The sequence below is a fragment of the Apium graveolens genome, chromosome 11 (genome assembly GCF_009905375.1).
Source record: "Apium graveolens cultivar Ventura chromosome 11, ASM990537v1, whole genome shotgun sequence".
In the NCBI taxonomy this organism is placed as follows: Eukaryota; Viridiplantae; Streptophyta; class Magnoliopsida; order Apiales; family Apiaceae; genus Apium; species Apium graveolens.
The window spans coordinates 82,650,012-82,664,918 of record NC_133657.1 but is presented as its reverse complement, the minus strand read 5'-3'; the positions used below and the strand labels follow the sequence as shown (position 1 = coordinate 82,664,918).

General features: G+C 36.7%; 1 protein-coding gene and 1 long non-coding RNA gene across 3 annotated transcripts in view; one reads left to right on the top strand and one right to left on the bottom strand.

Annotated features, from left to right (window-relative positions):
• Positions 1-504: 504 nt before the first annotated feature.
• The window catches only part of LOC141697282 (beta-adaptin-like protein B), a 33,750-nt gene continuing 19,347 nt past the window's right edge, over positions 505-14,907 (bottom strand). For both annotated transcript variants that reach the window (XM_074501576.1, XM_074501574.1), the window contains exons 5-15: positions 4,219-4,354; positions 3,938-4,117; positions 3,718-3,810; positions 3,418-3,629; positions 3,237-3,300; positions 2,978-3,157; positions 2,735-2,827; positions 2,107-2,480; positions 1,782-1,971; positions 1,502-1,705; positions 505-1,033 (exon numbers count right to left, since the gene is read on the bottom strand). In XM_074501576.1, the coding sequence (XP_074357677.1) occupies positions 734-1,033; positions 1,502-1,705; positions 1,782-1,971; positions 2,107-2,480; positions 2,735-2,827; positions 2,978-3,157; positions 3,237-3,300; positions 3,418-3,629; positions 3,718-3,810; positions 3,938-4,117; positions 4,219-4,354 (2,026 nt within the window). In that variant the 3' untranslated portion in view covers positions 505-733. The remainder of the gene's footprint in view (positions 1,034-1,501; positions 1,706-1,781; positions 1,972-2,106; positions 2,481-2,734; positions 2,828-2,977; positions 3,158-3,236; positions 3,301-3,417; positions 3,630-3,717; positions 3,811-3,937; positions 4,118-4,218; positions 4,355-14,907) is intronic.
• Positions 8,611-9,151, top strand: LOC141698621 (uncharacterized). Its single transcript, XR_012565186.1, has 3 exons — positions 8,611-8,816; positions 8,944-9,036; positions 9,125-9,151. It is a non-coding gene; the product is annotated as an uncharacterized LOC141698621 (long non-coding RNA).

Here is a 14,907-nt window from a genome sequence, read left to right as displayed (position 1 = left end):
CTAAAGAAAACATAGAACTATATAAGTCATGTTTTTTAGTTACAATTACAGAGAGAAATTATTGGTTTTATTGATTGTCTTATTATCATCTATTTAGTTTTTTTATCAAATAAAAAAATCAAACGAAAACTAAGTCAAATTTTATTAAATTACTGCAATTTTGATATGATAAATATAATAACATGCGATCATAAATACACCTAAATAATTATAAAGTTGTACCACTATAGTTCAATTTGACTAGGATCAATTCCACTGCCACAGGCACAAGATGAATTTTAGGAAAAGTTTGCCTGATGTTAAATAGAGTAAATTTAACATCTCTTTTGAAGGAATTTATTTTTCAGAAATTCGTTATCTTTATTAAAAAATCTTAAAAGTATTTTTTTTCCCAAAACCAAACAGAAGAACATGGAAGATAATTTCATTTTTCCAGAAACCAACCAAAAGGGGGGGGGGAACATTTTCTTGAAGCGAAAATTGTGAAACAAACAGAGCTTGATCTCAGTTCAACACTAGTTTGAATACACTATGGTCACATTTAATCTTTTTGTTCCATTTTCCGGAGAAATTGCTTCGGAGTCTGGAACTTAATTCAATTATATGAGGTTGTCTACAATAGTTAAAAGCATATTCAAACAAACAAAGCTTTGGGAGATACGGACACTAACTGCTAGTAGACTAGTAGTCAAACGGAAAAAGAAATATTGAGAGGGGAAGTATAGCATGTATATTAACTCTTGAGGAGGCTCTCGAGGGCTTCAAAGAAAAGAGAAGCCATTTCAGGGTTAGGTGTTTTGATCGCACACTTGAGACCCGGAATTCCGACCACTGTTGTCAGCTCAATCAGAAAGGGAATTGCTCTAGGGATCTTGGCAGAGAGATACAAGACCTCCTGGTTGGCATTCTTACGCTTTGCAATAAAAAACATATTTGACGAAGCCAACTGGTATAGTGTACTTTCCACACTATTTATCACGATACCTGAAAATTCCTTCAAGACCTCGTTCGAGTCGGGTAATGACTTCCATGTCTGTAATGTAGGGAAAAAAAGATATCAATTTCAAAAAATCAACAGTATATGAGATGTTAAATAGTTGCAAACTTATCTCACGAAAGATATAGGCAGATAATAAGTACAACCCCAGAAAACAATAATATACAAGAATGTTACTTGGTGGTAATTCCATCTTTTAGGCAGTAGAATATTATTAGTTGAGGATAGAAATAAACTTGAAACCGTATACGAACATCAAGTACTATATGTCCAAGAAAGAACATAGGCAGCTTTAAATGGAGCACCGAAAAACAAGAATGTTACTTGGTGGCGATATTCTAAAGCTGTCCATCTTTTAGACAGTAGAATATTATTAATTACTACAAATAAACTTGAACCATATCCTAACATCAAGTACTATATTTCCGAATATAATAATGAAAATCATTCAGTATTACAACATGGTTTCCATTATTAGGCATTCAAAGAGCATATTTTTGTTACCTCAAGAAAGGATGTGCGCTCCATCCTCCCATCCTCCATAAAAAGAACCAGTAATGAAATTTTATCATTATAGTACCACACAGGTTGCTGAGAATTTTTCACAGCAACCTGTAAAAGAGTGTTTGGTGGACCAGGAGTTACATTTTGGAACAAAACCATAGGAAGAAGAGTTCTGGCTGATGACCCGGGTTGCACTTGAGGGACCTGAACAACAGCAATATATGAAATTACAAGAACTTTTTGATAGTGAAACCCATGTTCCAGTTGAAAATGATGGTACCTGAAGTGGCCCAGCAGCCGCAAGGCCAAATGTATTCTTGTTGAACTGAATCATGAACCCGTCAAGGGGACCTTGTGAATTGTTCTCAAATAATATGCTGTAGAATATCTGGCCATCTTTCCGTATCAGTTGTGCGCTAATTTGTAAACCTTGACCAGTTGAGGCAGGCAACACAATTGGCAGAGTGGGGCTGCAAGCAACAGAAGAATATTATGCGGGTAAAACATTCTGACCAATATTCTGAATTGAAATATCATACTATAGATCCGATTTATCCAGTAGTTTGGAATCTGGTGCAACAATTAAAATGGTAGTAAGAACTTACGCATCAGCCAGAGCTACAACAGCATTACTACTACTATTTCCATCCCCCATTAGATCAAGTAAATCTGGTACCGGTGCTGCTTGGACAGGTTGTCGTGCTGCAGCATGAGCAATGCTTGAGGAAGGTGGTGGTGATGCTCCACTCTCGATCCCTTGAGAAGGTGCCTCTGAATATCCTGTCTCACCTCTGGTGTAATCATCTTCTTCGGGTCTTTGAGTATTTCTCACACGAGTTACAAATGCATCTGGGGGCTTGTGATACACAGAGGACAATGTGGCAATGTTGGCAAGAAGCTCATCGAGAAGGGATGGATCAAGGACATTTGAGTCATCACTTATCACAGGCTTTTCAGCTAACACCACATCCTTGGCTGCCTGAGTCATAAAACAAAACTCTTACATGGAGACTGAAGAATCATACAATAATTCCGACTTTTCATGGCTAGAGTCTAACAGTTGTGAGAGACATGATGATACATAAAGGCCTCTCTGCCTCCCTTTATAAAATGATTCCGAGTTTTCATGACTAGAGCCTAACAGTGCGAGAGACATGATATGATACAAAAAGGCCTCCCTCCCTCCCTCTCTGTAATTTATCTATTCTTGGATTTTTATAGGATTTTTCTCACCTCTGGATCAGTTGAAAGAAGGCGCCAGTATATGTATGCACGATCTCGTAAATCTGGATTGTCAGTCTCCACTGTAGCATTATTTAATACAACCTTCAAAATAATTATAAATGTTACATATATAACAAAACTAAGTGACAAGCAAGCACCTCCACGCTGCCTGTTACTTAAAAGCAAAAAACAGAAACATCAAATAGAGCCTGAAAGAACAGATTTAAACACCATCATGTATTATTTCAATACCTGAATCATCTGCTGGGGACCTTCAGTTGGTTTTTTAAGAAATAGTTTCACTGTCGCTGTCAGCAATTGTAACTGAACTTGAGCAGGTTCTTCAGGGAAGGTCTCTAAAAAGCTTTCGAGGAGTTCATCAGCATTGTCAATTCTTTCCGCATATTCACCAATGATCCAGATCATTGATGCCTATGAATAATAGAATATAAGAGTGCGTAGACGATTAAAACAATCACTTTCTATCAAACACTAGTATTGCTTTAATTACCTTGGCTTCTGGCTCGTCTAAAGTATCTAAACTCTCACATAGCGTAGCAATGATGGACTCATAACTGCAAGGCAATATTAAAATTAAATTACATTTTTCCAGAAGAGAAGCCGACAAGAGCTCTACCTCATACAACCCTAAAGCCATCATTTATTCAAAGGAAAAAGAGTGATAAACTTACGTATTAGGATATCTCCTAAAGATATCTTTGATGACTATAATAGCCTCCTGTACCACATAGTTCACTTTGATCTTGATCAGCTCGAGTAGAACACTAATGCACCGCTCAGCCGCTCTCTCTAACTTGATAGCACAGCGTCCAATAGCACGCACAGCTCTCCGGACAAAATCGACATCAACTTCTGTAGCATATTCTTTGAACTCCAATAGAACCTGGTAAAAACAGAATTTATCTTGAAAAAATTCCTAATGGGTTGATCATAAATAAACAAAATATATAAAAATACCAGGCTCTATTTACCTGGTCTATATTTCTGTCTGAAGCAAGTTTTATCATAATTTCCAACTTTTCCATCTTTACATAAATTGGATCATTGTACTTGCAGAAAAATACCTAGCCGGTTACACATTTTATAATACACCCCATCAATATTCAAATAAATGTTAGATTAAGCAAAAGATGAGTTACAAAAAATCACTTATATGTGCCTTGGATAGGCAAACAAATCCCGTTTTATTACCTTGATTTCATGAGCAAGAATTGTAGGCCGTCTTTGTACAATAAGGTTTATGTTTCGCAGTGCAACATACTGAATCTCAGGTTCTGCAGACAGTAATGTCACAAGAGGTGGAGCCATTTTCTTACAAAGGTTACGAACCACATCCGAACTGCTTATAAGTTCCATTTTTTGAAGAATCATCTGAACAGAAAAATAATGACTAATTGAACTACAGTCTACGAGTAATAGCAATACAGAGAGTAACAATACGAAAAACATTAATTTGAAGGACATCGACTTGCCTTAATAGCTGAAAGGACAACAGCACAATTCGCATGTTGTAAACGTGGAGTAACACGCTCCACAATACTTTCAGCTTCACGAGCATCAGCAGCCTTGTACTTCGAAAGTGCATCCAATATGAAAACTTGACCCCACCTGAACAAATATAATAAAAGTTAAGACAAAAGAGACACATACAATTACTGATACAACCAACCAATTATGAATGCACGATGTATAATTTTCTAATTTTAGAAACCAAAACAATAACAGACTAGTGGAAAATTTTAAGCATCAACTTGTGTTCATTCTCATCTAATATAGGCTTGTTGATTCATATAAATTTACACCTGAGGCTGATTTCTGGAAATACATGACTTGAAGTCGCAAAGTTATAATTGCAGACAGAGATGTTGTAAATAGTGTCAATTACCTAAAACTGTGATGCCTCGTCCTGAAACAGGCCTAATTTCATACTCAAGGAAACAGAGCAAGGGTAAAAAAGGGATTCAACAATAAAAGTCAATTCAGGACGTCAAAGGGTAAAAGAGGAAAAGAACAACTAAAGTAAAAGGAAAGTATTAGAGAAGGGAAGAAGGGGAATTAGGGCATCGAATATATTGTATTGTCTTTTCATTTCAAAACCCTAGGAGAGCACTGGCCTCTCAAAAATCCAGATATCCTTGTAATCGTTTAATTCGTACATCAATCCAGCTTGTTTATGCTTGTTTCAGTCAATTTATCTCTGATTATTAAGTAAAAGCATCTCAAGTTGTATCAGAGCATTAGAGCTGATGGGACCTCCAACTGCGGCGCAAAGAATGGATACGATTGAAGAGAAGTTTGCAAATATGGAAGAGGAGATAAAAGATCTAGTAACGAAAACAGTGGATAAGGCGATTGAGGCCATGAAGCAGTCGTTGACGAAGGTTGTGATGGAAGGCAAACGATGGTGGCGAAGAAGTTTGGGGCAGAGTTTGAATCAATGTCGGGGCGACTGGAAGGACGAATTAATCGAAGCAGGGAATATCATGAATCGTTGATAAACACGATGAGGAATGAACAGCTATAGTTTCAAGCAGAGGTGCGAACGGCATTGGCCAGAAAGAAGGTGGGTCAAGGAGAGAAGATGGAGCGAAGTACCTCACAAGTGATTAGTCAAATGATTTCAATGCCGATGGGCCAAGGTTCGCAGATGTAGGGGGTCTCAAGTATATGGGGGGTACGATTTAGGGTGCGGTGGAGGCAGAACGATAGGAGGTGGTAGTGTTATTGGAGGCGGTACTGGGGTAGGAACCGGAAATTGAAGGTACCGTAAGTTGGATATACCTATCCTTGATGGGAGTGATCCTGATGGTTGGGTGTTGCAAGTAGAACGCTACTTCAATTTCTACCATCTATCGGAGGAGGAGATGTTGGAAGCGGCTGCGGTGGCAATGGTAGGGGAGGCCTTGAGGTGGTATCAATGGGAGAATAAATGTCACCCCATTCGAAGGTGGGCAGATCTGCGTATGTTTATTTTAAGACATTTTAGATCAGCAAGTGGAGGATCTTTATACGAGCAGTGGTTGGCTCCGGTGCAAACAACTTCAGTGACGGAGTATAAACGGAGGTTTATCGAAACTGCAGCACCCTTGGAGGGCCTTCTCGAAGTTGTGTGCTTGGACAGTTTATAAACGGGTTAAGGGAGGAGGTTAAAGTGGAAGTGCGTGCCCGTTTGAGAAATCTTAAAATAAGTAACTTATGACTTAAAATAATTAAGTGCGAAATAAGTGATAAGTTGATAAATACTTATAAGTTCTATAAGTGTTTGGATAAATTTACTTATAAGTCAGAATTTTTTTTACTTAAATGAATTAAAACAAATAATTATTAAATATAATTATCTTAGTTCATGAATCTTAAATTAGAAAATATTTAAAAATTTATATTTTAAAATCAAAACTTTAGAAAAAAGTGAAAAAATGAAAATAAGTTGGAAAAAAGTACGTCACTGCTAACTTTCAACTTATCAGCTTATAAGTTGTAAATTCAGCTTATAAGTTGGGTCGACAAACACTCGTCGATAAGCTGTTAAGGGCTTATAAGCCATAAGTGGCTTATAAGTAGCGTGCCAAACAGGCCCTGCGTATGTTACACCCCGTAAGCCTGGAACAAGCAATGGAACTTGCAGTCAGGGTGAAGGAGAAAAACCAGGTGACAAGCCCGCGAAGAGGTGGGGGGACTTTGTTTCGCAGTGGGGCATATTCAGTATATAGGGGTCCTCCACTGTTAGATATATTTGTGATGTCATGACTAATCTGATGTGTTTAGTTTCAGAACTTAATATTAGGACTTATCAGGACTCAGCTGGAAATCAGGATTTACTGAAGACAGGAAGATATCACAACTTAAGGTATCAGAACTTGTGATATCAGAACTTAAGGAAGGATATGCTTCAGAAGTAAAGTGCGGCTGATTTCTAGGAGAGGATCTGGACTAAACAAAGGAAGATATGCTTTAGGAGTTGGACGACTAAAAGACTCGTAAAAAGATAATATCTGATTGATATATTTTAGGAAGAGATATATTTCATATCAATTAGAATATATCTTGTAACTGTGTACTATATAAACACAGCTTAGGGTTTACACTATAGGTGTTATCATTCACGAGAATATTATTCTTTGTAATCCTAGCAGCTCTTAGTGATAACATACATCACTGAGAGAGTAGATTAACCTACTGTAACAGAGTTTGATATATTGAATAAACTTGTTTTCTGTTACATACTTATGTTCATAATCGAAATGATTGTAGATACTATATTCAACCTCCTTCTATAGTATCATTGAGGCCTAACAAGTGATATCAGAGTCAATCTGTTGAGCTTACAAACAGTTAAGATCCAAACAAACAATCAATCATGTCTGAACAAGCAAGAATACCAGACCCTCAAGAACTTCCAAAGGTTCAACCCATTCATAACACCAGTAGTTATGAATCCATCAGGGTTCCTATGCTCAGGGTGTCTGAGTACCCTGTATGGAGTGTGAAGATGGCCATGTTTCTGGAAGCTACAGATCCATAATATTTAGACAGAATTAATGATGGTCCATACAAGCCCACAAAGCTTTCTGTTGCAGTTGAGAATAAGCCACAGAGGATGATTCCCAAAGAAAAGAGAGAATACACCACTGAAGACATCTCTTCACTAGGCAAGGATGCAAAAGTAAGACACTTGCTTCATAGTGCACTTGACAATGTCATGTCAAACAGGGTGATTGGATGCAAGACTGCAAAAGAAATCTAAAATGCATTGGAAGTGAGATGTCAAGGAACCAATGCCATCAGAAAGAACAAAAAGACAATACTCACACAGGAGTATGAGCACTTTGACTCAAAATCTGATGAGTCACTAACAGATACATATGACAGATTCACAAAGCTGTTGAATGATCTGTCACTAGTAGATAAGGAATATGATCAAGAAGATTCAAATCTGAAATTCCTACTAGCTCTTCCTGAAAAGTGGGATTTGAAAGCTACTACAATAAGAGACAATTATCAACTTGCTGATATGTCTCTTGATAAAATCTATGGAATGCTCAACACTCATGAACTTGAAATGGAGCAAAGAAAGAAGAGCCATGGAGGGAAGTCTAAGACAGTTGCTTTAAAGCCTGAAGAAAAAGCCAATTGTCTCTAGGAAGGCAAAAGGAAAGGCTCTCATTATACAGTCTGATTCAGAGTCATCAGATTCTGATGATGATGATTCAGAACCTGAAAATTTATCTGAAGTGGATGTTGATGCAGAGATGATGCAACTATGTGCTCTTATGGTGAAGGGTATCACAAAGATTGCCTACAAGAAATTCAGAAAGGATAATAAGTTTTTCAGGAAAGGTGAAAGTTCTGACAAGAAAGGGTTCAGAAAGTCTGAAGGCAAAGGAGGAAAGTCTGACAGAGGAGACAACTCAAATGTGAAATGCTATAATTGTGGAAACTGTAACCATCTTGCTTCTTTTTGCAGGAAAAATAAAGATATAAATTCTTTACCTTCTAAATCAGGAGTTAAGAGTCGGTCTGTTAGATTTAAACCACAAAATCCTTGTTCTTCACAGTCTGATATAAACTCTGATAAAAAACATGTTAGCATAAACTCTGAAACTAAATCCGCTGCAAATGCTAACAAACTTAATAAGGCCAAAGGATCCAAGCAAGTTTGGGTCCTTAAAACTAATCAATAGTGGTCTTTGTGATTGCAGGGCAACAAGAAAAACATCCTGGTTCTGGACAGTGGATGTTCAGGACATATAACTGGAAATAAAGCCCTGTTATCAGACTTTGTGGATAAAGCTGGCCCAGGAGTTTCAAATTAATGTTTTTCGTATTGTTACTCTCTGTATTGCTATTACTCGTAGACTGTAGTTCAATTAGTCATTATTTTTCTGTTCAGATGATTCTTCAAAAAATGGAACTTATAAGCAGTCCGTATGTGGTTCGTAACCTTTGTAAGAAAATGGCTCCACCTCTTGTGACATTACTGTTTGCAGAACCTGAGATTAAGTATGTTGCACTGCGAAACATAAACCTTATTGTACAAAGACGGCCTACAATTCTTGCTCATGAAATCAAGGTAATAAAACGGGATTTGTTTGCCTATCCAAGGCCCATATAAGTGATTTTTTGTAACTCATCTTTTGCTTAATCTAACATTTATTTGAATATTGATGGGGTGTATTATAAAATGTGTAACCGGCTAGGTGTTTTTCTGCAAGTACAATGATCCAATTTATGTAAAGATGGAAAAGTTGGAAATTATGATAAAACTTGCTTCAGACAGAAATATAGACCAGGTAAATAGAGCCTGGTATTTTTATATATTTTGTTTATTTATGATCAACCCATTAGGAATTTTTTCAAGATAAATTCTGTGTTTACCAGGTTCTATTGGAGTTTAAAGAATATGCTAAGTGTGAGTCAAATCTGTGACAGAGGTTATGATGTGGATTTCTTTGAAGAACACTGTGAAGTTGTAAGTAATTCTACAGGCAAAGTGGTTCTGAAAGGTTATAGACATGGTAACATATATGAAGCCAGACTTTCAACAAATTCTGATGGTTCTGCAATTTGTCTGTTAAGCAGAGCATCAATTGAAGAAAACTGGAATTGGCACAAGAGACTCTCTCATTTAAATTTCAACAACATAAATGAGCTAGTACAGAAAGATCTTGTGAGAGGACTGTCAAAATCAATATTTGCTCCTGATGGTCTTTGTGACTCATGTCAAAAGGCAAAACAAAGAAAATCTGCATTCAAGAGTAAAACTGAATCCTCAATTCTTGAGCCTTATCACTTACTGCATGTTGATCTATTTGGTCCAGTCAATGTCATGTCTATTGCAAAGAAGAAATATGCTATGGTTATAGTGGATGAGTTCACAAGATACACTTGGGTGAATTTCTTGCACAAGAAGAATGAAACTGCATCTACTCTAACTGATCATGTCAGACAGCTGGATAAGTTAGTCAAAGATTCTGTTAAAATAATAATAAGTGATAATGGCACTGAGTTCAAGAATTTAATCATTGAAGAGTTCTGCAAAGAGCATGGAATAAAGCAGGATTTTTCTGCACCTGGAACTCCACAGCAGAATGGAGTTGTAGAAAGAAAGAACAGGACTCTTATTGAAACTGTACGAACTATGTTTGATGAAGCAAAGCTACCAACCTACTTTTGGGCTGAAGCTGTGCAGACTGTTTGTTTTACACAGAATACTATACTCATAAACAAGCATGGAAAAACACCATATGAGATGGTGGAGAAAAAGAAGCCAAATCTGAAATACTTTCATGTATTTGGATGCAAGTGTTTTGTTCTTAAGACTCATCCTGAACAGCTGTCAAAATTTGATCTAAAAGCTAATGAAGGAATTTTTGTTGGATATCCACTTTCCACAAAAGTTTTCAAAGTGTACAATTTTAGAATAAGGGTTGTCATGGAATCTATTAATGTATCTTTAGATGATAAAAAGATTACTGGACTTGAAGATTTCAATGAACATGATCAGCTGAGATTTGAAAATGATGTAAATTCTGATTCTGTAAATTCTGATGACCTAAATCCTGATCCTGTAAGTTCTGATGGGTTAAATTCTGATGTCATTGAAACTGTGGTAATTGCTCCAAAGTAAAATGCCCCTGTTCAGGGGGTGCAAGCTGATGATCATACCACATCTCAAGACTCTCAAGAAGCATCAGAACCAGCCACTGGCTCTTCAAAATCTGATTCATCAAGTGCTGATGAGTCAAATTCTGACAATTCTGGAAACTCTGATTCTTCAATTCCTGAAGGATCCAACTCAAATTCTGGAATCTCAGAGAGCATAAATTCAGGGGGGCATCAGAAAATGCTGTTGGAGACAGCATGGATCATGGGGGAGGATCCAGTTCTAGAGATCAACTTCCATCTGTAAGGAAGTGGACTAAATCACATAGACCTGATTAAATAATTGGAGATCCTGAAGCAGATGTCAGAACTAGAACAGCAACAACAAATGAATGTCTCTATCATTCAATTCTATCTCAGACTGAACCAAAGAAAGTGGAAGAAACTCTTCAAGATGCTGATTGGGTGCAAGCAATGCAGGAAGAGTTAAATGAATTTGAAAGAAATAAAGTCTGGACCCTAGTGCCAAGACCAAAGAACAGGTCTATTGTTGGCACAAAATGGGTGTTCAGAAACAAAACTGACAGTGATGGCATAGTTACAAGAAACAAAGCAAGGTTGGTTGCTAAAGGTTACTCTCAACCGGAGGGTATTGACTATGATGAAACATTTGCTCCAGTTGCTAGATTGGAAGCCATAAGAATCTTTTTGGCTTATGCTGCTCACAAGAAATTTAAAGTCTTTCAAATGAATGTGAAAAGTGCTTTTCTCAATGGAGAATTGGAAGAAGAGGTATATGTTGAACAACCTCCAGGCTTTACAGATCCAAAATTTCCAAATCAGGTCTACAGGCTTGACAAAACACTTTATGGTCTTAAGCAAGCTCCTAGAGTATGGTATGAGACTCCGACTCAATTTCTTCTGGAAAGTGGATTTCACAGAGGCACATTTGACAAGACTTTATTCTACCTCAACCATGTAAAGGACTTACTTTTGGTACAGATATATGTTGATGATATCATTTTTGGCTCTACAAATATAAAACTTTGTGAAAGATTTTCAAAGCTAATGCAGTCAAAATATCAAATGCGTATGATGGGAGAACTTAGCTATTTTCTGGGACTTCAAGTTAAGCAAACTGAAGAAGGTACTTTCATAAATCAATCTAAGTACACCAGAAATTTACTCAAGAAATTTGAAATGCAAGACATTTCAACTACATCCACTTCCATGGCCACAGCCACAAAGTTTGATAAAGACACTGGAGCATCAGTAGATATTAATAACTATAGAGGTATGATTGGCTCACTTCTATATTTGACTGCAAGTAGACCTGATATCATGTATTCCACATGTCTTTATGCAAGATTTCAGGCTAATTCAAGAGAACCTCATCTAATAGCTGTGAAAAGAATTTTCAAGTACCTCAAGGGTACAGCTGATCTAGGATTGTGGTATCATAGGGAATCAGATTTTAAGCTAATAGGTTACTCAAATGCAGATTTTGCAGGATGCAAAATAGACAGGAAAAGCACTAGTGAAAACTGCCAATTTTTTGGAGGCGGATTAGTTTCTTGGTTTAGCAAGAAACAGAAATCAATTTTCACATCAACTGCAGAAGCAGAATATATTGCTGCAGGAAGCTGTTGTGCACAGATTTTTTGGGTGAAGAATCAGTTACTGGACTATGGGTTAGAATTAACTAAAATACCTATTTACTGTGATAATCAAAGTGCTATTGCTATGAAAGGAAATCCAGTTCAACACTCAATGACAAAGCACATCAGCATTAGGTACCATTTCATAAGGGAACATGTGATGGATGGTACAGTGGAATTGCATTTTGTTCCAATAGATCAACAACTAGCAGATATCTTCACAAAACCACTATGTGAAGCTACCTTTACAAGACTGGTAAATGAACTTGGAATGGTTTCAGGTTTTTTCTCAAAATCTGTTTAGTTTTTGTTCTCATGCATCAGACTTTATGATCAGTGTTTACAGATTTTCTTATCTCCATGTAATCTGTGCTTAAATTGTAACATATTAAACACTGCTTATTATCTGATGTGATTCTATAAACTCTGAAAGTGTTTTGAATATCTGTGACTATTCAATCCAATGAGGATTATCTTGTTGGATGCTGACTTAGTAGTCTTTAACAAACTATGTATCTCATTTTTGAATTAGTTATTTATGTGGAAATCAATAACACAAGCAAATTCTGATTTTGATCTTAGTCAAATTTACTTTGTGTATCTTATTACTAAGTCACAAACTAGATTATTGTTTCTTATCTATCAAATTCTGATATCAGTAAATCTTAAGGATGAACTACATGTTTAATAAGCCTCACTTATCTGAAGAAAATAAAAGAAAAGAAAAATTGAAATCAGGTACTCCTTTGAGATCTAGAGTAAATATGTGAAAGGGAAGACCCAAGTGCATTGCTGGTATTAAGTAATATGCATTAGAAAAACAATTTTTTCTTGGTGACTTTTCACATTCTCTAAATACTGGAGAAATATTCTGATAACAGCATAAATTCTGAAGGTAGTTGTAACTCATTTACACTGAGAAGCAATTGTCAAAAGAATTTCAAAAGATGCATAAAATAAGCGCAAACAGTTGAGGTGAATTCTTGCATAACTTTATTCTATAGTAGACTTCACAATTCATGACAGATTTTAAGCATTTTTCTTAGTTATGCTTTATTTTTAAGATATACTGAAGTTTGTTAGACTTTAATCTTTATCTAATCATTTGCACATACACACTCTCACTCCATATGAATGCTTAGTTCAAGAATTCAACCATGAAGATGTTCTGTGAAGAAAATGGGATCATGCATGAGTTCTCAGCTCCAAGGACTCCACAACAAAATGGTGTGGTGGAAAGGAAGAACAGATCACTAATTGAAGCTGCAAGGACAATGCTTGAGGAGTCAAAACTCCCAACTTATTTTTGGGCTGAGGCTGTTAACTGTGCATGTTACACTCAGAATATTTCTCTAATCAATCAAGCAAAATGCATGACTCCCTATCAATTATTCAAGAGAAGAAAACCAACTTTAAACTTTCTACATGTCTTTGATTGCAAATGCTACATCTTAAGGAATCAATCTGATCACAAAGGAAAGTTTGATGCAAAGGCTGATGAAGGAATATTTGTTGGTTATTCTGCTGGAAAATCATATAGGGTCTACAATCTAAGAACCAACATTGTCATGGAATCTGTACATGTTGTGTTTGATGATAAAAAGATTGATGGACTAACAGATGAGGGACATCATGAAGGACTCAAATTTGACAATATTGAGATATATTGTGATGATAGTGAAGATGAGAATGATGAAGAAGCCATCTCAAGAAGAAACCAGAGTCTGCCTTTGGATAATGCACAGAATGCTGCATCCATTGAAAGTCATAATTCAGCTTCCGTTGAAAGAAGCAATGCAGCATCCGTTGAAAGACAAAGTGCATCATCCGTTGAAGTTCATAACGAAGCATTCGTTGATCACAGTCTGTCAACGGATAATCAATTCACCTCATCAGTTGATAGAACTCCCAATTCCTTTTAAAGGATCAGCAACTCAGGGGGAGTTTCAACAAATCAACATTCTATCTCATATCATGACAATACTGAGGCAACCTCATCAAGGGCTAATCTACCACCTCAAAGGAAATGGACCAAGAATCACCCTTTTGAACTGATCATTGGTGATGCTACATCAAAAGTACAAACTAGAAGGGCTACTCAAGATGAATGTCTGTATAGTAGCTTTCTATCACAGGAGGAACCTAAGCGAGTGGAAGAAGCTCTTTTGGATCCAGATTGGATTTTAGCAATGCAAGAGGAGCTAAACCAATTTGAGAGGAACAAAGTATGGAAGCTGGTACCCAAGCCAAAAAACAAGAGTTCTATTGACACAAAATGGGTATTCAGAAACAAGATGGATGAAAATGGCATTGTCATAAGGAATAAAGCCAGATTGGTTGCCAAAGGCTATTCTCAACAAGAGGGAATAGATTTTGATGAAACATTTGCTCCAGTTGCCAGACTTGAAGCCATCAGAATCTTTCTAGCCTATGCAGCTAATGCCAATTTCAAAGTCTATCAGATGGATGTCAAGAGTGCATTTCTTAATGGATTGTTCACCTGCAAAAACTCTCATGGCCACTGCCACCAAGCTTGAATTAAACAAGGCTGAAAAGTCTGTGGATATTATAAGTTATAGAGACATGGTTGGCTCACTTTTATATTTAACTGCCAGTAGACCTGATATTATGTTTTCTACATGTCTCTGTGCTAGATTTCAAGCTGACCCTAAAGAATCTCACTCAGTGGCTATTAAAAGAATTTTCAGATATCTCAAGGGGACTCCAAATCTAGGAATTTGGTACCCTAGAGAGTCTGGTTTTGATCTAATTGGCTAATCAGATGCAGATTATGCAGGTTGCAAAATAGACAGGAAAAGCACAACAGGCACCTGTCAATTTCTAGGGAACAAGCTTATATCATGGTTCAGCAAGAAGCAGAATTCTGTTTCCACATCAACA